This window comes from Homalodisca vitripennis, chromosome 5 (genome assembly GCF_021130785.1).
Source record: "Homalodisca vitripennis isolate AUS2020 chromosome 5, UT_GWSS_2.1, whole genome shotgun sequence".
In the NCBI taxonomy this organism is placed as follows: Eukaryota; Metazoa; Arthropoda; class Insecta; order Hemiptera; family Cicadellidae; genus Homalodisca; species Homalodisca vitripennis.
In genome coordinates, this window is record NC_060211.1 from 116,640,329 (window position 1) to 116,667,880 (window position 27,552).

General features: G+C 33.1%; 1 protein-coding gene across 1 annotated transcript; it reads right to left on the reverse strand.

Moving 5' to 3' along the window:
• Positions 1 to 564: 564 nt before the first annotated feature.
• LOC124362786 (very long-chain specific acyl-CoA dehydrogenase, mitochondrial) lies at positions 565 to 27,122 on the reverse strand. Its single transcript, XM_046817573.1, has 11 exons — positions 26,666 to 27,122; positions 23,105 to 23,321; positions 18,789 to 19,007; positions 18,024 to 18,148; positions 16,227 to 16,357; positions 9,818 to 9,993; positions 8,520 to 8,783; positions 6,905 to 7,073; positions 6,051 to 6,238; positions 5,670 to 5,882; positions 565 to 955 (listed from the first exon to the last, which is right to left on the reverse strand). The coding sequence occupies exons 1-11, from the start codon at positions 26,743 to 26,745 to the stop codon at positions 818 to 820; spliced, it is 1,920 nt and encodes a 639-aa protein (XP_046673529.1). The 5' UTR covers positions 26,746 to 27,122; the 3' UTR covers positions 565 to 817.
• Positions 27,123 to 27,552: the final 430 nt, after the last annotated feature.

Here is a 27,552-nt window from a genome sequence, read left to right on the forward strand (position 1 = left end):
TGTAATATTGAGCCAAAAGTATGTTTTTATTATTCTCTACTCATTTCTCTAATATTCATTAAGTGTTTAATGTTATCAAAATAAAATGTTTCTATAAACAACAACCTATTGGTATATTTTGTAAATAAACAATACACAGCCTACAAAATTATTTTTATATAATCTCTGACAAAAGCATATTTTATTAGCTTTAAATCAAAACTGATACAAAATTAAAATGACATTTCATGGCTAGAAATAAAAATCTACTTTTTTGAACATGGATGGGGGTTTTAACAAACTTGCTAAGAAACGTTTAGGAGACTTTTGGGAAAGTAACCCTCTGGTAGTGATCTAACACAAGAGCTCCAGCTTGTCACGATTACGTAGGGTGGTTTTTTAGGCATTTCATTACTGACTATGATTACAATGCATAATCTACCTTGTATTATGTATGAACTCTCATTTGCTTTTGAAAAAAAAAATGGAAAGATATCATGAGATTTGTCACCATTTATCCATTTGGTTAAATCTTTCAATTTGTCTTGAATTTGTATTATTGAAGGTGAAGTAAAAAGAGACAAATATTAAAAGAATATATTTATTACGCAACAAAACATTAAAAATATACAATATCTTAATGAGGTAAATGTCTGCTATACATAGTATATGAGATAAAATGTTTTAATCATGACAATATTATTTACACAGGATCGGCACCAGCGGTTATGTTTTAAAATGTAAACCATAACAAATTATGATTGGTTGTGCTGCTTGGATGATTTGAACAATGCTCCAATAGCAAATTTTAGAACAAGACATTTTCGCATCTTAATATTTAATATCCAAGAGGATTTTTCTGAAGGAATCCTCCATTTTCACTGATGTTCTTTGCTATGGCAGCTAGCTTCGTAAAGTTGTCTTTGTGCACAGATGAGGTCAGAGCACCAAGATTCTGAGAAATCCTCTGAGATGCCTATAAAAAATAAAACATAATAAGTAATAAAAAAATCAAGGCAACCAGAGTTGAATTTTCAAAACTTAAGGATATGACAAAGATCAAAATATGAAATTTTGTATAAGTAAGCTCCTTTTGAATTCCACCTCTATACACTATGATCGGTGTGCACTTGCACTGAATTTTTTCAGTATTTAAACAATGCAGTACACAATTTTGTATATAACATTGTTCTTATGGGAAAAAACTAAGGACATTTTACTACAGCTGGTACTTCAGGAAGATCCCTAAGTAATTATTTATTGCAGATTATGGAGGTGATTTAAAAAGAAATTATGAAACTAAAAAATAATTTATGCCAGTATCTTAAGGCAGTTTATGTTATATTTATAATGTGAAAGCACTTTTAATTTACCATTGCTACATGTTACAAAAACAGAACACTATGTTTCAAGAACTGGAATCTATGCTATTTTTAGGTGTCATAAAACCTTATGGCCCCTGAAGTAAAAGCACTGTATGAAGTGTGATGACAAATTATTTGGTATTGATCTACAGGAATGAATTAATAAATTATTACGAAATTTCATTATAATGTACGAATAAATAATGAAATATTCTGATTAAATTTTAATTTAATTTAACTAAATTATTAAATTAAACTGAGATGAATTAAAATATTGAAGTAATCAACATAAATATTTACTCATAATAAAAAAGTACATTGAAAAATAATGAATAGGTAATTTACGCAAACACAATGTAAAATAATGGCAATGGTTCAACTGTAGTTGAATAATGGCATTGGTTCAACTGTTGTTCGACATCACAGACACTTAACACGTTCAATATTGGTGGCGTCGTGTGTATGTCACACCATCAGTACCGACGACGCCACGGTGGCATCAAGTACAGGGGTATTTTTAAGCAGCCGAATGAATTACTAATTATTAAACAATCGTCATTCTCGCTATATTAGATGTTTATTTAGATGTCGAAGAATACCAAATCGACCTTGGTTTCCAGGAATCAGTCTTCAAAGTATTGATTAATTTTTATAATGTTTACAACTTGAGTAACAGCTAATTTCTAGTCAGACGCGATTCCCACCAGTTTCTCACATGTTTATATTATTTTTGCTGTCTCGGCTTCCCGCTGTTTTCTCACTTTCACTGTTGCTATTCGGGAGATGAGTGAGTTTGAGGTTATGAAACGTAATTCTTACTTGGTTGTGTATTATTATTAGTGAAGTGAATAGTTTACGTTTTCTGTAACCATGGACCCTTCACTGTCTATACTATCTACTAGGAAAACCATTTCTGACGATACATTGAATAGTATAATGAATGGTAGCCTAAGCTCGGAGAGTACTGAAGACGAAAGACATTGTGAGTGATTTTGACATTGACTTTCCCGACGATCAATTTCGTTCTTCAACACCACTGCCAGACAACGCCGGCGGGTCTGATTCTTCTAGGTCACCGTCGCTGCAAACTAAGTCTACTACGTCTGTGAGTACTGTTGCCTCTACTTCCGGGTTACTCAGTGTAACCCCCCCCCCCAACACAGCTAAATGATATAGAACAACAGTTTGCTGCTTCACAGCCACATGATTTACCAAGCCCACAAAATACTGCACAAAGGCGTACTAGGCGCATGGTTGTCCCTGCTGTTCAGTGGACTAATGATAATTCCTCAATGAAAAACTTTGATTATGTTTCTAAACAAGCACTAAAAATACAAATGCAACATAATGCAGAACCTTTAGATTTTTTTAGACTTTTTACAAATGACGAGTTTCTTGACTTGCTTACAACTGAAATAAATGCTCAAGTTCAGTACATAATGGCAACTACCGATCAAAGACCTCACTCTTCAATAAAACTTTGGAGCGATGTTGACCAGGAGGAAGCAAAAATATTTTTGGGCCTATTGTTACATATGGGTGCTCTTCAGTGCCCTAGAATGAGAGACTATTGGAAGACTCATAGGCTTTACAACACTCCATGTTTCAAGCAGTATATGAGCCAAAATAGGTTTTTGCTTATTATGCAATGCTTGCATTTTGCTAGCAATCCGTTTGGTGAAGAGCCAGTACCAGATGACCGACTTTACAAAATTAGGCCGGTTGTAGATCACGTGTTGTAAGATCACTTTAACAACACTATGAAAGCAATTTATGAACCAGGGCGGGAATTGTGCATTGATGAGTCTATGGTGTTGTGGCGGTGAAGACTAATTTTCCACCAGTACATCAAGAACAAAAGACATAAATATGGTATAAAGCTATATGTACTGACAGAACCAAATGGACTTGTCATCAACTTTGCTGTGTATGCCGGAGTCAATGATTTTGACCTTGGAGGTGTCGGTCATTCAAAAACTGTGGTCTTGCATCTTATGCAAGATAAGCTTGACTTAGGTCATGCGGTATACATGGACAATTATTATAATAGCTTTGACTTGTCTAAAGAGCTACTTGACTGGAAAACCTACACTACAGGAACCCTCAGAGCTAAATGCAAAAATACACCTTCCGAGGTTGTAGAGACCAAGCTCGCACGTGGGGAGGTAACATGCTACTACGCTGATGGAGTTGCAATTAATTGGTAAATGGCATGACAAAAGAGATGTACGTTTTATTTCAACAGAGCATGCATGTTCTTGACATGGAAGAGTGTAAGAATAAACGAGGTGAAACTACAATGAAACCCACAGCTATAGTTGAACACAACAAGTACATGAAAGGAGTTGATCGTCAAGATCAGATGCTGGCTTATTACCCCGTCACACGAAAAACCACACGATGGTACAAAAAACTTGGCATTCACATCATTGAAATGATGGTGGTGAATTCGTGCATGATGTTCAAGAGCCATTCTGGATTACAGCGTCTGTCTCTGTATGACTATCGCTTGTGTGTGGTTGAACGACTACTACCATCTGATTATGTCTCTTCAAATCGAGAAATGAGAGTAGACATCCAACCAACTCCAGGAATTCATTTTGCATCTAAGATGCCTGCTGCTCCTAGTGGAAGGACCCTACAAAAGAGATGCTGTTTGTGTCTACGAAAAGGGAAGAGGAAAGACACGATCTTCTACTGTACCAAATGTCCGGGACAGCCTGGTCTGTGCTTGGGAGCTTGTTTTGTGCAGTTTCACAGTGTGACGTGAACGAATACGTGAACTTCTTCTAAATAGCAGTATATAACATATTCAAGTATTCAATATATTCCAATTGTGTGTTTTTAGAATTAGAGTTATTACAAAACAGTGAATGTAGCAATGCGCCTTTCATTCATCTCAATAATCTGTTATTGTAAGGTATTTGATTGATTTCAGTCACCAAACAGTAGTTATGTTTATGTTTATAGTTATGTTTTTCGCAATGTATTCTGCGTACTTAAAATATTTCCTAATAATTATACGTTTTACTGCCAATCCTAAATCTCTTTCAGGTATTACTTTCATAACTTTTATGATGCCACTTTGGCATCATAAACTTTTAATGTAAAATAATGTTTTACCTATAAAAATTGTGATATTTATTGATATTGTTAGTAAATAAAAGCCAGTACATATTATCACAAGTTTCAAGCCACAACTATTTGGTAAGTATGATGCAAGTCAAAACCATTAGTACCGATGACGTCACGGTGGCATCATAGTACTTTTTACGCAAAAAGTATAATTTAATCTACAAAAATTATGTTATTTATCAGAGTTATTATAATATAAAAGCCTGTATGTATTGTATCAAGAATTTAAACGGAAATATTTGGTCAGTATAACACGTGGCAACACCATTAGTACCGATGACGCCACGGTGGTGTCAAAGCATTTGATACACCAAAAACACGTTTTTTTTTTCTTTTAGTGATTATATTCCATATTTGTAATGCTACACGAATACAATAAGCTAAAAAAATAAGTTTGGGATTCCGGGTGCTATACCCGGAAAAAGGGCTGGGCTTGAACGTGTTAAGCTACATGAGATTTCTGTCTGGTTTGTACCCATCTGATGTCGAAAAAATGCAACGAGTTCGCTTTGAACGTCTTCATTGTCGGCTTTTTTGTATTTCTTCAGACGGATGTAGACTCCAGATTCTTCCAGGAGTCAAGTCTTGTGACAGTGTCAGATTTCGTACGCTGCACTAAGTGGAAGATGAAATGGGGATCAACTCAACATTCATATTGAATCAATCCTCCCACCTCAGCTACATTATGTGTGTATTATTATTGTGTGTCCATACATTTTTGAATTAATATTTGTTTAGAAAGTAGTAAACTATAGATATTTATATTTCCTTATTTATACAAATAATAATGTTACATCATTATATAATATTGTTTCACTTATACCCCACTCGTTAAGATCCTGAGGTAAAGAGTTAAATATTCTTTCATTATTATTGTAATGATTAATTTGTTGACAGGATCTCATTTGCCCTAAATAAAATGGAATCAATCTTTAATCGAACAGCAACAGACTTTGTTGAATATTACAGCTAATTATTTGGGAATACATTGTCATTGATAAACTTTGTTTAATATTCCAATGTAACTTGTTTTACCAACATCTTTCAATGGTCACAATCTTTTTAGCAAAGTGAAGTGACTATTATGAGGTTAACACTAGACAGGAAGTCCCCTAGTTATATTTGTTTTAACAAGATTGCATAAGACAAGACTGATACATATTCTGCAACTAATGAATGTTTCAGACTTACCTCGGTACACCAGACTTGAGTCATAAGCAGTTCGTGTTGACTGGATGACAATCCTTGAGTGAGAGACTTGGTAGCTCGAGATAGGACAACTGCCATTGTGTAAATATCAATAGCAGCACTTGCCAGTCGGTTTAGTAGAAACTGTTCGTCTACGATGCGCCGGCCATGTTTCATTAATAATGTTTCAACTGATTCTCCAAACATAAGAATATTCTGCAAATTCAATACATACATGAATATAAATATTTCATAGTTCATCCTCTACAGTTTAAGAAATTGTTACATTCCAGGATTAGCAATATGTGAAACAAGATACACAACAATGTGTAACAAATATGTTTTGGATTAATATTGTTAAATAAACCGCTACAAAAAAATTACCTTGGCAATCATGTTGGCTTGTGGCTTGAGCTGAGGATCAACATAGTGCTCGATGGCAGGCACAGAGCCCAGACCCACAGAGCGCAAGCCTCTCTTAGTGACCTCCTCCAGAATCAAGGTTAGGTGAGTGGCTGGATGCTTGAAAGCGATCTGCAGCTCACGCAAGTGGCTTCCAGCATATTGGATACCTAGAATCATCCAGTTAATGTTACAGTACATTCCTAAACTTGTTTCTTTAAGGAAATTTTAAGTTGTCACCCTTGTTTCTAAAGTTATACAGAGGTAAGAGTTTTTCAAAAAGACAGACCTGATCAGAAAAAACCTGTTGACTTTTATTTACGATTGATTGCAGTGAAAACTACGCAGTAGGCATTTATAAGTATATAGAGTAGTCAGCCATATTCTACATGTTAGTATACTTTCCCATCAGTTACTGATTTATTGAAATAACACAAGAACCAAAGATGACAGTTTAATTTAATATTACAGCTTTAGATGAAGATAAATTGTATTAAACATATGATTACAAGATCCTCATTTATATTTTTTACTGTCTATATACAAAAAAAACTTTAAATACAGTATAAAATAGCTGACATTTTATTTTGCACTGCTAAGTAAAAAATAAATCATCTGTGCCACGTTCAAACTAGAGATGAACTTTAAGAAGAAAACAGATTGTCCTCTTATTTTCTAGTTTTGCAGAAAATCTTGAGACTTAATTACTCATAGACAAAATGTGATGTGTTAAGTATATAGCCTTAAGAAAACTGAGTGAGCTTATTGAAATTGCTAGAGAATATCAATAAGCAACTGCTAGTATTCTTAAAAATTCATAAAAAATATAGTATTACCTGTAAGAGCAACAAAAAGCCGCAGAATGTCATTAGTTCCTTCAAATATCCTGAATATTCTGAGATCCCTCATGACACGTTCAAGGCCACAATCCTTCATAAAACCCATACCTCCAAGTATTTGAATTGCCTCATCTGTGACATGCCATGCTGCTTCTGATGCAAACACCTGAAATAGTTTATTAATTTATTTGTAACCTTCTCCAGACAATCTTATCATCCTGTTTTGTACACTTACAGTAGTCCTCTATTGCGTTGTTTATAATATCGAATTTGTCAAAAATAATAAAGCCTGGTTTACATTAGTCGAGTTACTCAGCAGTTTATTTGCCCTGTTGTGGAAAACTGAGCCTAAATTAAGTTTAGAAAACGTACAATAATGTATAACAGGATTTTTTCGGACATTTGCCATCGTTCAGTGAAACAAGAAAACAGTAACACTACGTTTCGAGATCTGCAATCTGATCTCTTCTTCAGGTAAAGAACTAACCTAATACATAATTACAAACTAGGTTAAAATAAACAAATCTTACTAAAGCGTTGTGGCACGCCTAAGTCAGGAATCACAACCTACATGTTGATGTCAACTTCACTAACACTAAAGACATGCACTTAATACAAAACTATACAAAACACTAATCATTAAAACTAAACTACGGAATACAGGTCACAATACGTCATCCGTAGTTTAGTTTGGTATAGCTCTACAAACTTCCTATTCCACCCACTTCATATTCAGTGGAGCTATAAAATTTAACTGAACTAATTTAAATACAACATCAGAAATCACTCAACAGACATGTCTAGATTAGCAGAGTATACAGCAGATTTGTATTGTTTTAAGTCAATTGTTGATGATGGAAGGATTGTGAAGGAAACAGGATTTACTTAGAACATTTGCTATTGTTCACTGATACAAGTAATCAGTAACACCAACATTTCAAATTTACAATATGAGTGGAGTAGATTCTCAAGTAGATAATTAACCTAACACTACTACAATCTAGGTTAAAATAAACAAATCATACCGCATTGTGATACGCATAAGTCAGGAATCACAACAAACGTGTGTTAACCTAAAGCACACTATCCATAAAAGTGAATTTAATGAAAACAAACACTAATTATCAAAACTGATCTAAAACATACAAGTCACAATAGGTCTGCAGTGAAAAACCAGCCACTGACAACTGACCAGAGGCGAATAATAAATGGTGATTGTCACCGCAGAAACAAGATAGCCCCAAATCAGGAAATAGGTGTGAGCCTTTTTTATTATTGGTTCATTCTAGATGAATTTCTCAAAACTATACTGTGACTAGACATTGGTTCATTAAAATTCTCTAATCTGTTTGATTTTTTTAGCTTTCATTTGTTGTTAATTTTTTAGAATCGGCAACCAAAGCAGCTAATTTCAACTAATGGTCAATTATTGTTTTGTGTTCTTTTATTCACCATGTGGGAGAACAGGATTAAGCTTGTCCATGTGGCACTCCTTGCTTGCAAAGCTTACACTTACAAAACATTTTATCGTTTGTCATCAGACTGGATATCACAGGATCAGATATCACACTGCCAGTTATGACAGATTATAATGTATTTATAAATAATATACCTTTGATATTGCTGCCTCGAGATGGTAGTCAATAGATCCTGAGTCCATGTTGCCACTAAGCATATAAGCCACACTCTCTGTGACATAATGCAACATTGCCATGCGAGCCAACTTCTCTTGGATAGCACCAAAAGAGTCTATGCGGCGACCGAATTGTACTCGATTCGTAGCATGATCTACTGCCTTCTTGGTGACCGCCTTCATTGTGCCTGCCAATGCAGCAGCCATTCCAAATCTTCCATTGTTAAGTATATTCATAGCAACCTGAAACAACAAAAGCAACCTCTGTTTAAATGTTACTGCTAAATGAAAAGCATAGCTTGTTTCCTTTCAAATAATGCTGGTTCACTGGGCCAATTTTTCCCAGCCTAGAGTTTTAAACAAAATATTTTCCTATGAAGTATTTATTGTTTGAGTGTATTTACAGTTCACAAACCCATTTCCAGTTACAGAGGTTATCACTTGGTGGGGCTACTTCAGGGAGTAGAGAAGTCATGCATGGAGTGCTACAAGGCTCCATCCTGGGACCTTTGCTCTTCTTCATTCTAGTGAATGACTTAAGACTAGAAGGCAGGGCAGTGCTGCAGATGACACTACTCTTCTGTCTAGAGGAAAGTTGATACACTCAGTGCTTCAGGAAACCAAAGACTTCTTAGCAGATGCCAAAAGATGGTTCACCACAATCAAACTCAAATTAAATTAAGAAAAAGAAAACTGCTATTCTGAACTCTAAAAAATGGAGAGGTATTAGAGGACTGAAATGAAGCTGTTCTTACTCGGTTTCTGGCTGGACCTGAAGTTAAATTGAAATTACCACATAGACAAAGTCTGCACAAAACTCTCCAAGGTTATCTTCTTGCTGAGAAATCTGAGATATGTGGTACCAGAGCGGTACGTAATTGGTAACAGTGTACCTCGCACTTTCACACCCACTTAGCCTATGGTATTCTGCTCTAGGACCGTGCATCAGCATGCAGCAAGATACTTATTCTCCAAAAGAAGGCACTGCATTACATCATTACATTGTCAGACCATCTGGAGCATTGTAGGTCTATTTACAAACACCTCAGGATATTAATGGTTCAAGGCCAATATGCAATGAACTCGCTTATATACGTAAAGGAGGATGTATCGCTGATACAACAAGGTACAAAAATTTAGTTATTCTGAAACATTCTGGCTTAAATTATTTGTACATTGTCTATTAATAATCAATATTAAAATGTCAGACTTAAAATCAGAATCATTATTCTAATTTTAATTGATATATTTTATATTTCATTTCACCAATACTTTACCTTAAAACCTTGGCCAACTCCTCCCAGAACATTTTCAACCGGAACTTTAACATCTTCATAGTATACTTCAGCTGTATTAGAAGCTTTAATTCCCATCTTTTTTTCTGGTGGACCATTTGTGACTCCACCAAAACTGCGCTCAACGATAAATGCTGTTACTTTATCAACCTCTTTCCCTGTTTTTGAAACCAACAAATGCAAATTAGTCAAACCAATTTAAAAAGTACAGAACAATTTATTACAATAAAAATTATTATAAAGAAAAGTGTTAATGGGAAAAAACATGACCAAACTTAATACATTACTAACTATTACATACTGATTCTATTTTTTTAACTGCACTTTATTTTGATATACAGAAATAATGAGATCATAATTTTATCCTTTGAATAACAAGGTCTTTAGAGCCTATCTTTAACTTTGTATGTAGCCAGTCCTTTAGCAAAATGATGTCGATATTATATGAATATTGTCGATATATATTGCTTCGATGATAATTATGTGAATACGTGGTAACAGCAAGTTGTCCTGTCATATTTTGTAATTTAATGTGTTTACAACTTCCTGAGATGAGATTAAAGTAAACATATTCAAAACCTTGATCTCAATAAATATAAATTCTACGCAATTCTGCTATACACTAATAATATCTGGCTCCAGAGAAATATACATTTCAGAATTAACCTGCAGCCAATGTGTTGCAATATGTCTGTGAATATGTCACGCCCCATCACTACCACTAAATTGTGATGGTTCATTTTAAACTGATTTGTCCATTAGAATATTTTTGTAATTTGGACTCTGTTAACGATTAATTTTTACATTTATAAAACAACGGATTTTTAGGATTAAAGAGGAATATGACTTTAATTTTATAACCCATTTTAGTGTATATAAGAGGACTGTTCAATTATATTTAAAACATTACTCATATTGTGTCACAATTTTGCAGTCTCCTATCTTTTCAAAACAAAAATGCATTTTACATTTGTGAAGAAAGTAACTTCAATTTAATACCACATTCAATAAAACTGTAATCTTAAGTTCAACTCTTTAAAAAAAACATAAGCGCAGTTTAAGGAAATAACCAATTTTCATGCCCCATTCCAATATAATCTAAAATGTTTCAATTTTTATTAATAAGTAGCAGTTACCAATTTTCATAATAGAGGACCATAGCATTCTTAGTGAAAGCATTAATGACGTAATATGATTAAAACCCTACAATTTTGTCCAACATAAGTAGATATATCAGGTACATATTATGTCAGTATCCATGGTTGAGATTCAAAACGTAAATATAATTTGGACTGGTTCTATTTTAGGTTTTGTTGTATGAATTATACTTACGTACCAGTAAGTACCAAATTATATACATATAATTCTCGAAAACCTAATTTGGTAAATAGGTGTAAATTTCCATCTGTTTAGATTAATTTTCTCTGTCAAGTATTTCAAATGCGATATTTGAGTTTGACTTGTGCTCCGATCAAGAAAATATATATAAAAAAAACCAATTTCAACTTAAAACCATTTACTTTCGGCCCTTTTAATTTACTCTCTGTCAAAGATTTTTCAGGTGCACAGAGACTCCCGATACACAAAGGATTGTTTCCAATAAGTATAGCGAAACTTCTGTAAGGATTTTCAATTCTGTAAATGCCTCACAGTCTAAAGGCCCCAAGTTTGTTATGGTTCTCCTCTTCTGCTGGACAAGCACTCTTTGGATGTTTTGTTAATGGAGTCGCCACAGATTATGAGACTATAACGAATATGTGTTTCAATTAGAGAAAAATAGGCAGTTTTTAGTGTTTCAAGGCAGTCAAATATGCATTTTAGCCTCTTTAGTACATAGACTTCAAAACTGATTTCCCCACATTTTAAGAGCTCTTATATTTCATTGAATGCAGTGTCTTTTTTCTTCAGCTTGCATTGATTTTATGGATTGGTCTAACAGTATAGAGCAGATTTGGTCTGTATGGTTACATATGCAGGTGTTTATTACGTTCACTGATATAAGAATGGGTTGTAAGTTTCAACAAACAAAATCTATTAAGGTTTCAGAGTGTGGTGTGATTCTTGTTGGAGAAAGTTCTATTCTAGTAGTATTGTACTTAGCTAGGAATTCTTGAAGTTGTTTGGTTTTTTTTAGTTTTATTAAGAAGTGGGTTCATTATCTCACAATGGATGGTCTTACAGGTCTGGGACGGTTTTTAATACATTTTTCAGTTAATTTAACATAAAAAAATCCAATACATTTAAAAACTATCTTTATGCCATAAAAACATCAGTTTCGCTTCATTTCCGTCCTTTCCTAGAAAATTGGGCAAAATCTTTTGCTAGCCGTAGCTTGCTAACAAAACGTTTCCGGACATATGTTTATAACTTTTTTCATTATTTTGATGAGAGGAAACCACCTGAGAAGTTTGTTGGGTTACTCGTGCGACACCCTATATATATATATATATATATATATATATATATATATATATATATATATATATATATATAAATATATATATATATACATTAATCAAATTTGTATAGATGGCAATAGCCTAATATATATGTATATATATGGGACACCTGGCCTCCTATTACAACTTGCTTACAGTTTTTAATGAAAGAGCTAAGAAGTTGTAGCTCAACATCAGCTATTCCATACATTGTAGCTTATCAATTAACATTTCATTAACAATTAGATCAAAAGCTTTAAGCATTGTAAGAATTAAACTTGAGTTGTTTTGAAAAATATCAAGAATATTATTTGCAACTATTAAAACTGCATCAATTGTTGATTTTTTGGTGATGAAACCAAACTATGCAATGGAAAAAAGGTAATTACCTGAAAAGTAAGAATACAACTGTTTTCTTTTTCATATGTATATATCAACAATCTTAGATATAATTGTTACTAAAGCTAAGAGTCTAAAGTTGGATAGCGCATCAAAATTTTACTTATGAACTGGCAAAAACCTGATAACCTATAAACATCTAGGGAAAAAATCATATTTATTAAGTATGTTAAAGATGTCAATAAATACAAATTCAAGTTTCCTTTATCAACTTAGTTGAAAACACAGTAATATTGACTAACATAAGATTTAAAATTCAGTATGACATTTAAAATTCAGTTTCAGATACAGAATACCAACATAATCTCTTGCAAACATTACATTTCAAAGCAGTAACATTATTTACTAAAGTACTATGGCTATGTCTATAGGGAAAATAATTATGGTTATCAAAATCATTTAAAAGAGAATCACCAACACTAACAAAATGGGCTTTAGCTAATTTGGACTGAGGACGTAACCAAACAACTATCTTTACTCCTATCTATAACCTGTAATTATTTTCCACACAGTTTGTTATTATTTGTTCGAAGCTTTACTGATTATAGATAGATTCATTATAATTAAGCTTACCTTGCCTAATACATTTCTTATATGGAGCATTACATTTTATATAAATATAATTATCTTTCAAAGTAAATGATAGCCTTCTCTAACCAAGAAGTACATCAACCCTTTAAATGTTAACCATTTCTGTTGCTTGTGTCTTTATTTACAATAGAGCAATTTTCATTCAAGAAATAGCATACAAACTTCATAAAAGAGTCAAAAGTATCTTCAACATTATTTCCATTATAGATAAATTCCAATCAACATTAAATAGCCTATGTACAAGATTATTTATATTTTCCTCAGTTACAAGTCTGACCTCATATCACTAAGTTTAATTGGGAGTTGTCACAATGATAATATTAAAATTTGACCAAAGAAATCTGTTACATGGATTGGCTCTCATGATAAACGTGCGGCCTCAAACTGTCTGCCACTTCAAACACTGTCGAACTCCACTCATAGTCTTGTCATGTACTCTTGAAATGTATGCTGTCACCTCACATTGTTAAACTTGATAGAGGTATCCAACAAAACATCAAGCAGACAACAACACAAGACTGACATTCTCAGCTCAGTCATCAAGATGCAAGATAAAATAATTAAATACAAAGGTAAAAATAACAAGCCATAAAATAAAATCCAGTCATTGGTAATCATTTAACTTTGACCAAAGGCAAAAAAGAATATCTTTTATTAGACCTGCAAAATATTGATATGGCCTGACAACTCAACTAAGAGGAGCACAGAAGTCAGTTTATCAGCCTTCCAACACAGACATTTCCCAGCCCGAATTATGAAAATGTTGAACACATTTTAGTCTGAGATGCTAACACCCAACAGAAAATTATAGGCAAGAATCAAGAAATCTAGAGTTCCAAGAAGTCTTTGTTGGAATTAAAAGAAATAGAACTGTACCGTTAATTGGTTAATTAAATTTCATATAATGTAAAATTCACAACCTAGTCAGCCAGTATAATTTAATATTATTTTTATCCAATGTTCCGGAACTAAATTATTGGGCGGAGTAACTACCTAATTGGCACGCGTATGAATATTTTCTTCTAACCCTTTGTAGCAGCCAACTATGTGACCGAGCAGACCTCGCGCGCTTTGTCCGTTAATAAAAGTTATCTTTTCGTATTATTAAATTAGCCCATCCATGGTGAACACGTTGTTATAATAAGTAATTTGTATCATTAAATGGCTAATACCGTCGCGAATTTGTTTTAGGCGAGTTCACGTAAATCACGTAGTTGATGTATCTCACGTGTTGTTTGAGTAGATGGCTACCACTTTCCCAACTTCTACTCCTCTTCTAGAAATAACCGTTCTTAGACTACAGCTTCAATGTCTCGTGCCAAGACGCCGACACCCGGGTTGTGAGTCTACATATTGCGAAGGGAAGTGAAGTCTTATTGTTTTTTAAAGTAAAACATCGTAGGCATAATTCCATAGAACATTGGATATTTTAGGCCCACCTAGAAAATATACTTTTTTAGTTCTTATATTCTAATTGGTAGCAACGTGGCAATACATACATTTCATTTACCATCTAAAAGTGGTGCTTGTAAGTTTTAATAAATTAAATTGAACTTATGAGTAAACTTTGCAATTTGAGTATTTATTACTACGACCTCAGAAGTCACCACCCCCATGTGTTATCGTCATACAGTACAGAACCTTGAAGCGAATTGCGAAAAGCGATTATATTTGGCATGGATTTGTATGTATTATAATATTAAAAACTCTGCAATAACACTTACAACACTGCATATTCTGTAATAACAATTGACAGAAAAAAGGACCTTTAATGTTTATTAGTTACTGGTTAATGGTTACTAATGTCAACAAAACATTTGCATTTTAAAATTAACATGACTGTTTTTAAAGCAGTAAATTACCATCTTGGTGAAAAAAATGATCATACAGTAGTTTGATTTTTTTTTTACTTTGAAATAACATTCAGATTCAGTACAAAATACCTTTTACTCTGGACTCCAGTTCAGCAGAATTAACCCTTAGTAAGTTAATGGTCATAATAGACAACCATCAACATTTATTATTACAGGTTTATTATTAATCCTAATATCATATCATTGGATGATTTAAACACACACAAGCACTGACACACACACTATAACTGACGCACATTAAACTCCAACACCGTAAACACTACAAGGGGAGCACTCACACTGTACCGCGCGCCGGAATTCCCGTACCTCCTCAGTCATGTTAAAGCGAGTAGTGGATTGAGTACCGCACTGTCCAATCTAGAAACGTATTGGAATTTGACTGAGGGCAGGTTTTATTTGTTTATTTGTTTAGAGATTCAGATTTGGAAATTCCGGTAGCCGGCGTTGTCAGATTTCCTGATGACAGGGTTGCCATTCGTCGTTGCTGAGGGGAAGATGAATTGGAATTTTTAGGGACTCAAATATGCTTTTAATTTTAACTATTATTATTAAGTTTTATCTTTTTTAATGTACTGTTTCGATGAATCAATTTACCAAACATACCAAGATATCTAAGCTAGTGCCTGCCCTAAACCGCCAAATTTGAGTTTATAGTTTAATAAATTAAAAGAAAGTTAAAATTTAAATATTTGTATCAATGTATTCTACATACTTTTTCAAGTGGACCTCGCCGGCAAGTTTTGTTGAACTTGGTGAGGCCAAGACTAGTAAAACAACTGTTTAATAAATAAAAAAAAAAAAAAAAATACAACTTGAGCTCCATGTCATGAAACATTAAAAATATTGACGTTTTATAACTTTAAATGTTTTTTAACCCCTATGTAACTACTAATAGCTACTAACCTAACTACTAATAACTTAATGTAACTTTCAGATAATAATAAGTTACTTCACTTCTATAAATGGTATGTACTTCAATTTTTTTTTTTATTTTGCTAACACATGAATTTTTATTACTATGTATGCAAATATGTATGGTAACTAAGCAATATTTATTATAAAAAAATCAAATTTTAAAGATAAAATTACCTGTTTTCTCATCTTTCACGGATGTTTGTGCAAAGACTGTCATTATCTCTGCAAGCCCTCCATTACTAATCCAGATTTTACTTCCATTCAGGATAAAATGTTTCCCATCAGGAGACAAAACTGCTCTTGTCCTTTAAAAATTAAAAAAAACACCATTTACAAAATCACCCATTAGCATGCTAATTTTTAATGGCATTTTAGAACCTAGGAATTTTTATTTTTTTCTGGTTTGGCTGGTTTTACAAACAAATTCAAATAGATTGAGTTCTATTAAAGGTGATATAGTTATGAATCTTCAACAACTTACAACTTTTAAGTGTTCAAAATTCATCATAAAAATAAAAATATGTGTATAAACATGTATACGAGGGCTATCCAGAAAGTAGATTATGTTTTAATATAATAAAAAAACAAAGAACAAGAAAAAAATCGTATTATATACGTTTGAAAGTGACACTAAAATACTATTTTTCAACATAGTTACTATACAAATTTAGGCACTTATCATGGCCGTGAACTAGTTTTGAAATTCCAATGATATAAGATTTTACCATTTGAGACTTAAACCAGGTAGTCACACCCTCCCACAGTTCCACGTTGTCATCAAAGCGCTGAGTCTCAAGTCAGGTCTTCATTGCTGGAAACAAGTTGTACACACTGGGTGCAAGGTCCAGACTGTAAGGTGGATGTGAAAACACCTCCCACTTAATAGCATCCAGGACTTCTTGAGTCCGATTTGCTGTGTGTGGTAGGGCATTGTCGTACAAAAACGTTTGTTTTTAACTTAACCTTCCTCTGCACTTGTTTTGTATTGCTTTTCTCAACTTTTGCAAGATTTCACAATACCTCACAGAATTTATGGTTGTGCCACATTCTAAGAATCAACAGAGAAATCAACCTGTCCCAAAAATGTTGCCATAATCTTCCGTGCTGACAATTATTGCATGCATTTTTTGCATTTTATTTGGGGGAGTGTGTGTGAGCCCTCACTCCATAGATGTGAATTTGATTTCACAATTCACATGTTTTATCCTAGTCTCGTCTCATGTAATGATTCGATCAAGAAGGGAGTCACCATATTTTTCTTAAGTGTCCAAAAATGTCAATGAAGCAGCCATACACTGATTTTTGTATGTTTCTGTTAAGATTTTCGATATTCATCTTGCACCAAATTTATGGTAACTTCTGCGTAACAATTTCTTAAAACAAACTTCTTGCAATTTGAGGAAAACTAAGTGAGAGTTCTGTTATCGTGAATCAGCGGTCTTCTGTAATGTTCTCATCAATTTTGGAAAAAGTTTCATCAGTGACAATGCTTGGCAGTCCACTTTGTTTGTCATCAATCATATTAGTTCAGCCATTGTTAAACATAACGCACAAATGACACACTCCACCTACAGTAATCACATCATTCCCATTTCACAGAATTGGCAATAAATCTCAATTGGTTTATCGTGTTTAGCCAACAAAAACCGTATTTCTAATCACACTTCACAACTCGTGGGATTTTCAGTTGCATCACACATTTTAAACTGCTATTATAAAACAAAATGATCGACAGCCCTGACATCAAAATGGCTGTGATAGTTCCGCTCCAGAGCGAAACGTAATCTACTTACTGGGTAGCCCTCGTATATACACACACAAAGGTACACATTAGGCTTATGCCAACCAGAAAAATTTGGTTATAAAAATGATAACTTATGATTTTTGTATTGCGATATTAACTAAAATTTCTAGAGTTAATATTAATCATCAATTAGAATACTCTAACAAGATAACAAGTTGTGATCAAACCTGATGGAGCCTGCATCGCTTCCTGACGAAGGTTCTGTCAAACAAAAAGCTGCAAACTCTTTTCCTGTTGAAACTCTTGGCAAATACTTGCTTTTTTGTTCTGGAGTACCAAACAGTAATATTCCCTACAAACCAAAATTGAATTTATAACATGCTACTAAACAGAAATTACTTTATACAAAAAAAACCTTTTAAAATAGGTATTATCATCTATCCAATATATAAAACAAATTTGGTTAGTCAGAATTAAAAGTGGAATTTAACGAGGTGATGGGGTTAGGATTGTGTGCTAACAACCAACCTAATGAGAAAAGAAGCTAGCCGAAAGAACCATTTCACTGTTTGTGTAAAAAAAGTCAAAGAAATTATTAAAATATTGACTTTGTAAATTAGATACACAACTTCCTGAATGTGAAATTCCGATAATCACCTTACCTTTAAAAAGTTTATCAGACACCACACAAAGTTCAGTATTTTTATGAAAGTCTACTAAACTGATGTTATAAAATGAAAATAAATATAGTCTTAAAAATATTAACACATTTCGAAAGAAGTCAGAGGAACACCTGGAGAAATATTGCATTTTTGTGTTTCTAAAATTGTAATAAATTTATGTCTGATGAATTTTTTATGGATAATTTAACAAATTCATCATCTTAAAGTATTGATATAGTGTATTATAATGTTATAAACTTATGAAAGGCACTTTTTAAAGTAATTTGTACAAAAGCATGTATCCTTAACCAATTGCATATAATCAAGTACCTTAAATCCTATAGATTGGTGAGCCCCTAGGGTGATACCAACACCCAGGTCGTTAGCTCCAACAATCTCCACCAGTCTGGCGTACTGTGTGTTACTCAGTCCGAGTCCTCCTAAGTCAGTTGGTACTTGCAATGCAAAAGCTCCCAACTCCCACAATCCTTCCAGTGTTGCTGGATCCACAGTTTCCATGGCATCATTTTTAGCTGGATCGTTTTGTTCCTGTAACATTGAATAATATAATCTTAGATCTTAGAATTACACAGGCAGGTGTTATGACTATCTGGTTCACCCTATAGCAAAACATTAATAAAACAATTTACTACTCGAAATACTTCAACCTTACTGGAGAAAGTTATCCACTTCGGACATGTTCATCTCAACATTATTTACCATCAAGACATTGTTATTTTACAACCATCCATCCTGATAAACATAAATTTAATAAGAAAACATAATTTATAAGAAATACAATTTATTTTTAAAGTTACTGTAAAATAGGTATGGCAAGTTAGTTGATTGAACTGGAAGCATTGTGATTGTTGTTTGTTTATTATTTTACCGTTACGAGTAGTCATAATATAAGTAGATAAATCAAGATTTTTTTGTCTTTCTTATATTTTTTTATGAACATTCCATAATGCTTTGTTTGAAGGCTATTTTTGACGATGGAAGGACTGTGAAGGAAACAGGATTTTTCCGGACATTTGCCATCGTTCAGTGAAACAATAAATCAGTATCACTACGTTTCGAGATCTGCAATCGGATCTCTTCTTCAGGTATAACTAACCTAATACATAATTACAAGCTAGGTTAAAATAAACAAATCATACCAAAACGTTGTGGCATGCCTAAGTCAGGAATCACAACCACCATGTTGTTTGTCAATTTCACTAACTCTAAAAACATGCACTTAATAAAAAAGACCACTAAACGTAAGGATAAAAGAGCACCAAGAAAACCCAAGAAAGGGTCTCACAGAAAAGTAAAAAATTGCACACCATTGTTGGTCCGAAGACCATCATATGAATTGGGATGAAGCCAACATAATCTATATATATAAAAATGAAACTGTTCGTGTGTAACAGCATCACTCACAAACGGCTGGACGGATTCGCCTAATTTTTTTTTAAATTTGTTCGTCTTGATCTGTAGAAGGTTATAGGATACTTTTTATCCCTTTCCCGATTCAGGATTCCGCCCCACTGGTTACAGAAATACCCGTAAGAAATGCATTGCAGCAAACATATGTTATTAAGTGAAAGAGTCTTTTCAAATTTTTAATCAGCTGTTCTTTGTAAACATATATAATGCGACAAAAAATATATTTATATATAAATTTCTTTACACTTATAGTTTTAAAGCATAGAATAAGCTTAAGAGAAACGACAAATTTTGTTTAAACTGTTTCTGCAATCATAATATATAAAAATGAATGTTTGTGTGTTTGTCCTTTATAGACTCAGAAACTATTGGACCGATCACTATGAAAATTTGTATTTTTCTATGTAGAAGGTTTATACGCAATGCCCATTGATGTAACTAACCACCAGGCTGTACTGCAAGATATAAAAGTTATCAAAGCGCCTGCACATTATAAACTGCAATTACAACACAGTAGTTACGTATATTAAAATATCCAAACACTATTTGAAGGCAAAGAAATATACGGGCAAAGCTTAAGAGACGCGTGCGAAGCCGCGGGAAACAGCTAGTACATCATAAACCACATTTCTTCAAAAGTAAATTAATTGAGGCAACATATATTAAATTGGCAGACCAACCAATCAGTCAACCATCAATCGAGATTAGGCCACTTTGGTTGCCAATTCTAAAAAATGAACTAAAAAGAAAACCAAAAGTATCAAACGGATCAGATATTTGTAATAAACCTATGCAGAGTCACAATATGGTTTTAAGAAGTTCATCTAGCATGAACCAATAATAACAAAAGGGCCCATTCCTGTCCCCCTTCCATTTTTTATTTCCGCCATCTTGTTTTTTGTCTACTGTGACGATTGCCATTGGCTAGTGCCTTCTGGTCAGTCGTAGGTGCTTGATAGACGAATGCAGACGTATTATGACCTGTATTCTGTAGTTCAGTTTAATGATTAGAGATATGTATAGTTTTTTATTAAGTGCATGTTTTTAGATTTAGTGAAGTTGACAAACAACATGGTGGTTGTGATTCCTGACTTAGGCGTGCCACAACTCTTTGGTATGATTTGTTTATTTTAATCTAGTTTGTAATTATGTATTAGGTTAGTTATACCTGAAGAAGAGATCAGATTGCAGATCTCAAAACTGATTTAGTGTTACTGATTTATTGTTTCACTGAACAATGGCAAATGTCCGGAAAAATCCTGTTTCCTTTACATTCCAAATTGGATAATAACTTTCTGAAACAACATAATAATATTACTAACTGCTATATAAAATTAGCACGCTCACCGCAGGGTCTTCATCTACAACATTGTCTGTAAAAATGTTCAATGCTCCAATTTGTCTGTGACTATCATAAAAGATCATCTACATTTAAATTTGCAGATGTATTATTTTTAACAAACTTACTTTGGGGTTTGATTACAAAATGTTTTAAACAAATATTTAAAATGTGAAGTATAACAACACTGCAAAAGGTACTACACAAATTGTGGTTAATTAATGGGAATTTTTTTAATAAAGATCTTTTTAGTATAGTATATCAAAAGTATTCTGGATTTTGGGGTATTATTATCAAGTTTTTTTATGAAGAGATGTTAAGAGTTTAAATGATAAATTGTGGTAACCAATTAAGATGTTATCTATAAGTGTGTCATGCCTGAGATATTATTATTTTCTATATATATTATGTTCGGTGTCACTGCACCTCAGAAAGGACTTCCTTAAGACTGTATATTATTTTAATATCATAATCAATTTCATCTCATAATCTCATTAGGATGCCTGGACGGATACATGTTTATCATTCAAATAGCAGGAATAGAGCCAGAATTAATCATTTCCGCCCTTAAGAGCTTGATTTACATTACTTAAGTACCAGTGCAAGCAGACATGCTAGTTAGTTCACAAGAGTCATTTTGTCTAAAGCAGATAACTGCATGAGTCAATGACAGTTGTGTCGAGTAGTATCAGTGGTAAGACAGCCACTCAATAACTTTACTCACTCGAATCTCTAAATAAAAACTCGATCTCTACCACCCTGACATTTATCTACAAGGGCTATCCAGAAAGTAGATAACATTTCGTTCTGTAGCCGCTAGGGGTAGGGCTATCGTGGCTATTTTGATGTCAGAGGGTTTCTCCATTCAGTGGCTATCCACCCATGCTAGTGAGAGGTTACTGTCACTCCTTGTTATTTTACAATAGCAGTTTAAAATGTGCAACGCAATTGAAAATCCCACAACTTGAGAAGTGCAGTTGGTAATACGGTTTTTGTTGGCTAAGCACAATAACCTAATTGAGATTTATCGCCAATTCTGTTAAGTCTATGGAAACTATGTAATTAATGAAGGTGTACTGTCAGTGGTGCATTAGGTTTAAAAATGGCCAAGCTAATGTGCATGATGGATTGGCCAAACAAAGTGGAAGGCTAAGCATTGAGACCGATGAAAATAACATTTTTGGACACTTACGAAAAAGATGGTGACTCACTGCTCGATCGAATCATTACAGGAGACGAGACTTCGGTAAAACATATGAATTGTGAAACTTGCTTGATTTATTTATACAGGGATGCTGAAAAGTCTTGAAACGGTCTAATATCTTCTGTATTTGTAAACTTACAAACATAAAACTTTGTACAGTAACGTAAGGCAGTGCCATGTCCGAGTATACTAGTTTGCATATTATCAGCTGTTATATTGTGTTATTTGGTTTTCCATTATGTTACAAATGTCTAGCAGATAGCTATCCAGTTGGTGGTCGCAACTGTGGACATTACTCAAACTACTTGGGACGCCACATGCTTTATATTGTGTGTAGACAGTTGTGTGAATGTGGTAATATGTTGTAATTATTTGCCAAATTAACATTATTTGAGATGTGTATAAACATTGTTAATTGTTTATTCTATTAATTAAATTTTAAATAACGTGTTTAACATGTTATATAACAACTCATAAACATGGAAAAAAATAATCAATGCTGGGTGTCTTAGTATGTAACTAAGCCTGGCGCTCGGGTGTCGCTGCGAATCCAGGAACAAGGCGGTTAAAGGGTTAATGTGTTTTTGAGCATAATATGTTTACATTTGGCTTAAGAGTTGAAATTACTCCACTTCACCTTACTATTAAGTATATACAGATTTGGATACAAACCTCAAAAAACTTTGTCACAGGATCAACCAGCATCTTGAGCGTATCATTTTGTTCATCTGTTAAAACATCAGGATACGGAAAAACCTGAGAGGCTTGTAATGTTCCCCTGAACAAGTTCATTACAAAAGATTGAGATTCTTTTGCTCCGGTTGCTTTTTCCTTTTCTTTGACTTTTTCCTGAGTTTGTTTAGTAGCAAGAGATGGTGTTGCAAGATTCCTAAAATGAGAGAAAAAAATGTGTATAATTTGAATGGTTTCTTTCCTTTTTTTTGTCTATAAACACACACACACAGCTGATTATAGTAACAACAAAAATACTATATGATTCCTGTAGGACAACATCTGCCCTAATGTGTTATAATTCTATAATGAGTCATTTTCTTTAAGAAGCGCATTAACAATTGCAACATTGTGTAATTTAATAATTGATGCCAAATTAATTTTTTAACAATTAGTTTAATTGATTATATAATTTGAAATATAAATCACATGTAACTTCAATATCATTTTGTAAACGTTATGATAAAATTACTATTCTGTGATTTGTACCTAATTAATTAAAAAAGATCAGAAAAAAGCATATTTCTATCATCATTCAACTTATTTGTATAAACAAATTTCAGGAAACTTGAATTTTTTCAGGGTACCAATCCTCTGAAATATATTTTCTCAATAGTCCCATCTTTTCCCCCGTGTGCTAACTCCTCCTCTCCCACCCAACTCACCCTGAATAACATTGTAGTAAGCATTTTTTTCACCGAAGCAGTGTGAGAATTACCAAGTACTAATGCAATTAGACACAGCATAAATATCCGTAAAGATCGTGAAAAAAGTCATAATCATTGCTAAAAGGGAAGCACATTATAATGAATTTGTTATAAAACATGTATTTTTTGTTATTAAAAACTAAGTTAATGAATAAATAGTAACATAAATGGTATTAAAAAGAATCAATATTAATTAGTTTCCAATATTTACAACAAATTAAATTAGGCCTACATGATTAATTAGAATAAATAATATTTTAAGTATTAACTAAGGTGTAGCTACCATCAAACCTTCCAATACCAGTTTTTTTTTCTTGGAGAGAGGACAATCCATAAATTTATAAGGCCTTTCCACTATTTACTACCTACAGTGTTCTATATTAGCTAAACCAGTAGCTGCCCTATTCCATTCACCCTTTTAGGCACAGCCAATGTATATTGCCAGTAAAGTAGAATGTGTTGAGGTACAGCAGGAAATCGTGACGATGAATATATTCCGTTCCAGACTTGCTGTCAGCATATCACTGGTTTGGTATTTTAAGTTTTACACTTGAGTTTTTTGGGGTAGCTTAGTATATCACTGGAAACTGTATGGTAATTAAATGTATCAATAGTTATAAGAACTTTACAGAAAATTTTTCAGACCTACATAAGTGTATATTTTTACTGATCAGCACAACAAAGCAAATGCTACTATGAAACCTAAAATACCTTAGACAGGAAGTAGGTTATAATAGCTTTTTGACTGAAGTAGACTTTTCAGACTTACATATGTATTTACTTTCTTGATCATTAGAACACAACAAACGCTACTATAGCACCACAAATAATTTAAACTGGAAGCAGATTACAATGGCTGAAAGTAGATGCTTTATGACTGAAGACGTTTCCAAACTATGTACGTACCTACCTAAATACATATTTTCTCGATCGGGGCATCAATACAAACGCTAATATGGAAATGGAACACTTTAGACCACAAGATTATAATGACTGGAAGAAGACTTTGAAAAAGTCATAACACACATTTGTCTTATGAAGATCATCCACCCGGATAGGGATTTGAAATGGGGTTTAAATTCTAGAAGAGCTGCTATATGTTTGTTTTTCCAACTTTTCGTAGCCTACTGCTAGAAAAGTAAAATTTAACACACATGTATCTTCTGATCTAATTAGAACACAAAACCATTTTTATGAAGATCAACCATCCATAGGCGTTTATATGTGACTGCAACGTTAAAAGAACCATGAACTATTTTGTTTTTAAATTTCTGATGTCCTAAAACAATGGAAATTTGATACACATGAGCATGTTGCTCTCATCAGTTATAATACTGTACATTACCATAACAGGAAGAATCTCAAACATTACAATTTTAAAAACATAAATATAACAATAACATTACAAAACAACAAAACCAACTACGGCCTTGACTTAGATATCAAAGAAATCTTACAATAATTATAACTTGCCCAGCTTGATATCCAGTTTTGTGAAAAATAGGAAAGAATTCTCTCCATCTGTTACCAGGAGCCAAACCCACACGTTAAAGCAAACCACTTAAACAAATTTCATCACTTGTGAGAAATATCTCACAAATTTTCCTCATATCCATCGCCATTTTCGAAGTCTAAAAATATTAGTTACTTCTTGCTGTATATTGATTACATTAAAATTACTGTAACTAATAAGTTGAAATCATGTACTAAGGTAAATAAATTGTAATATCAAATTATTCCTTCCGATAAAAACAATCGAATCATTCGATAATAGCAATTGGGTAGGGTACGATAAGCGGACCCGGTTTTTTATATCGAAATTGGCAAACGATATTACTCAATCATAACCATCGATATAATCAATCGATACTAATTAATTATTTTGAACAATTAACTTAAATAATCTATATCAACATCTGTAAACACTTTCAAATAATACATGTAAGGTAATATTTCAATTTTACATAAGTAACATTTGATTATTAAGAATGGCAGTCAATTTTAGAAAATTACACAACATCGCTTTGAAAGATGAGAAGACATGTTTTTCGTGGCTTCAACACGTAGGACTCGTACCAAATAACCCATTATGTGAAATTTGTGGGAAAGAAACAACTGTAACTGTGAGAGGAGTAAATATGGTCGTCTTCAGTTTTCCTAATTTTTGTTATAATAACTTTTTTGATCACTGTAAATATTAAATTCATATTTTAATTTAAAACATATGATTGTTATTGAGGACTATAGATACTTTTATATCAATTGATAGTCTAAGATTTGAGATGCGAATATTAGGTATTGATGATTACATTCTTCAATATAAAAAAACCGGGTCCGCTTATCGTACCCTACCCTAGAAATTGAATAACGAGTGTACCTAGGCTGCTTATTAAAGTCTACCCCCATATGGTAGAAATGGCATTTTTTAAAGGAGGGAGTTGTAACAACCTGCTGTTCAAGGGTTAAAAAACTAATTTATGAGTGATTTAGTAAAGTTTTTGACACAGTCATCCTTTCAGGGTGATGTGGGAAGTTATCACAAGGGGGAGAAGTGGGAACTTATGACAAAATGTACTTTTCATGAGGGCATATTAAGTAAGCAAAATGTAGCCTAGCTTTCCTGAATTTTTTTTATATTGATATCCTAGTTATATCTTCTCTTTCTTACCTCCATGAGTTATACAGGCCATAGGCCCCAGTTTTAGTCTAACTGATTGAATAAATTCATAAACTAAAATTATATTAGCTTCTTAATAAATTTCTAAATTAATATTACGCTATATTGATTGTTTACCTGGTTATTTGTTGGAATCTGAAATACTGCTCTACTTTAACTTGTTGACGGATGACGTATAATAACGATGAACGAAACATTGCAAATATTTAAAATATTACTACAGTGAAAAGAATAAGATCACCTGTCTTTAATTAATCAAATGCCTATTTTAGTTTGCTACAAAAAATATATACTATTTGGACACACGTAACGCAACAATCAGGAAGAATAAAGAGGAGTCAACAAGACTTTAACCTATGGGCTCTGACCAAATTCCAGAAGGCAATACGTCAATCTCTTTCCACTTCCACTATTCCACTGCAGTTTACAAGGATAAACACGCAAACTATGAGCAACTCTGAACAAATATACGAAGTACTAATAAAAACAACGTATTAGCCAATTGAATGACAGCCAAGTTTCCCAATTATTTTCTTCACAGTAGTTATTTATTTATACTTGACCAGCTGACAATGTCGACCTTACGTATGACTGGAATAAAAATACATAAAATACCGTGAAACAGTTGTTTTGAAAAGGTTGCGATAAGACAACAGTTGTCGGCCGAAACCGATGTGTGATCGCATTTGATAATATCGGCTGACAACCGTTGTCTGATATTATTAGTTGAAGTTGTAAGCTAGATGGTGGTACTGTCGTCGTAGCGGTTGCAATGCACTTTGCACAACTTTTTAAACAGAAGCTATATTTAACGCCGTTGTTAATGATCATTACCTGCAGTGAAAACAAATTGTTGTTATGATTAAAGACTGATTCACCATGTTATACCCTACAAGCTAAACGATATAAACGTGTTGATCTTAATATGTCTGTTTTGTATGTAAGATTGTATAATATTATAATAGACAAGAGGAAAAAGTACTTTGGTATTAAACAACAGCCAC

Coding starts and splice junctions, on each gene's coding strand:
- LOC124362786 (XM_046817573.1), bottom strand. CDS start 26,745: ATGTTTCGTTCATCGTTATTATACGTCATCCGTCAACAAGTTAAAGTA. Junction 19,008..23,104: donor CTGTGACAAAGTTTTTTGAG/GTTTGTATCCAA, acceptor TCAATGTTACAG/GAACAAAACGATCCAGCTAA. Junction 5,883..6,050: donor AAGCCAACATGATTGCCAAG/GTAATTTTTTTG, acceptor TTGAATTTGCAG/AATATTCTTATGTTTGGAGA.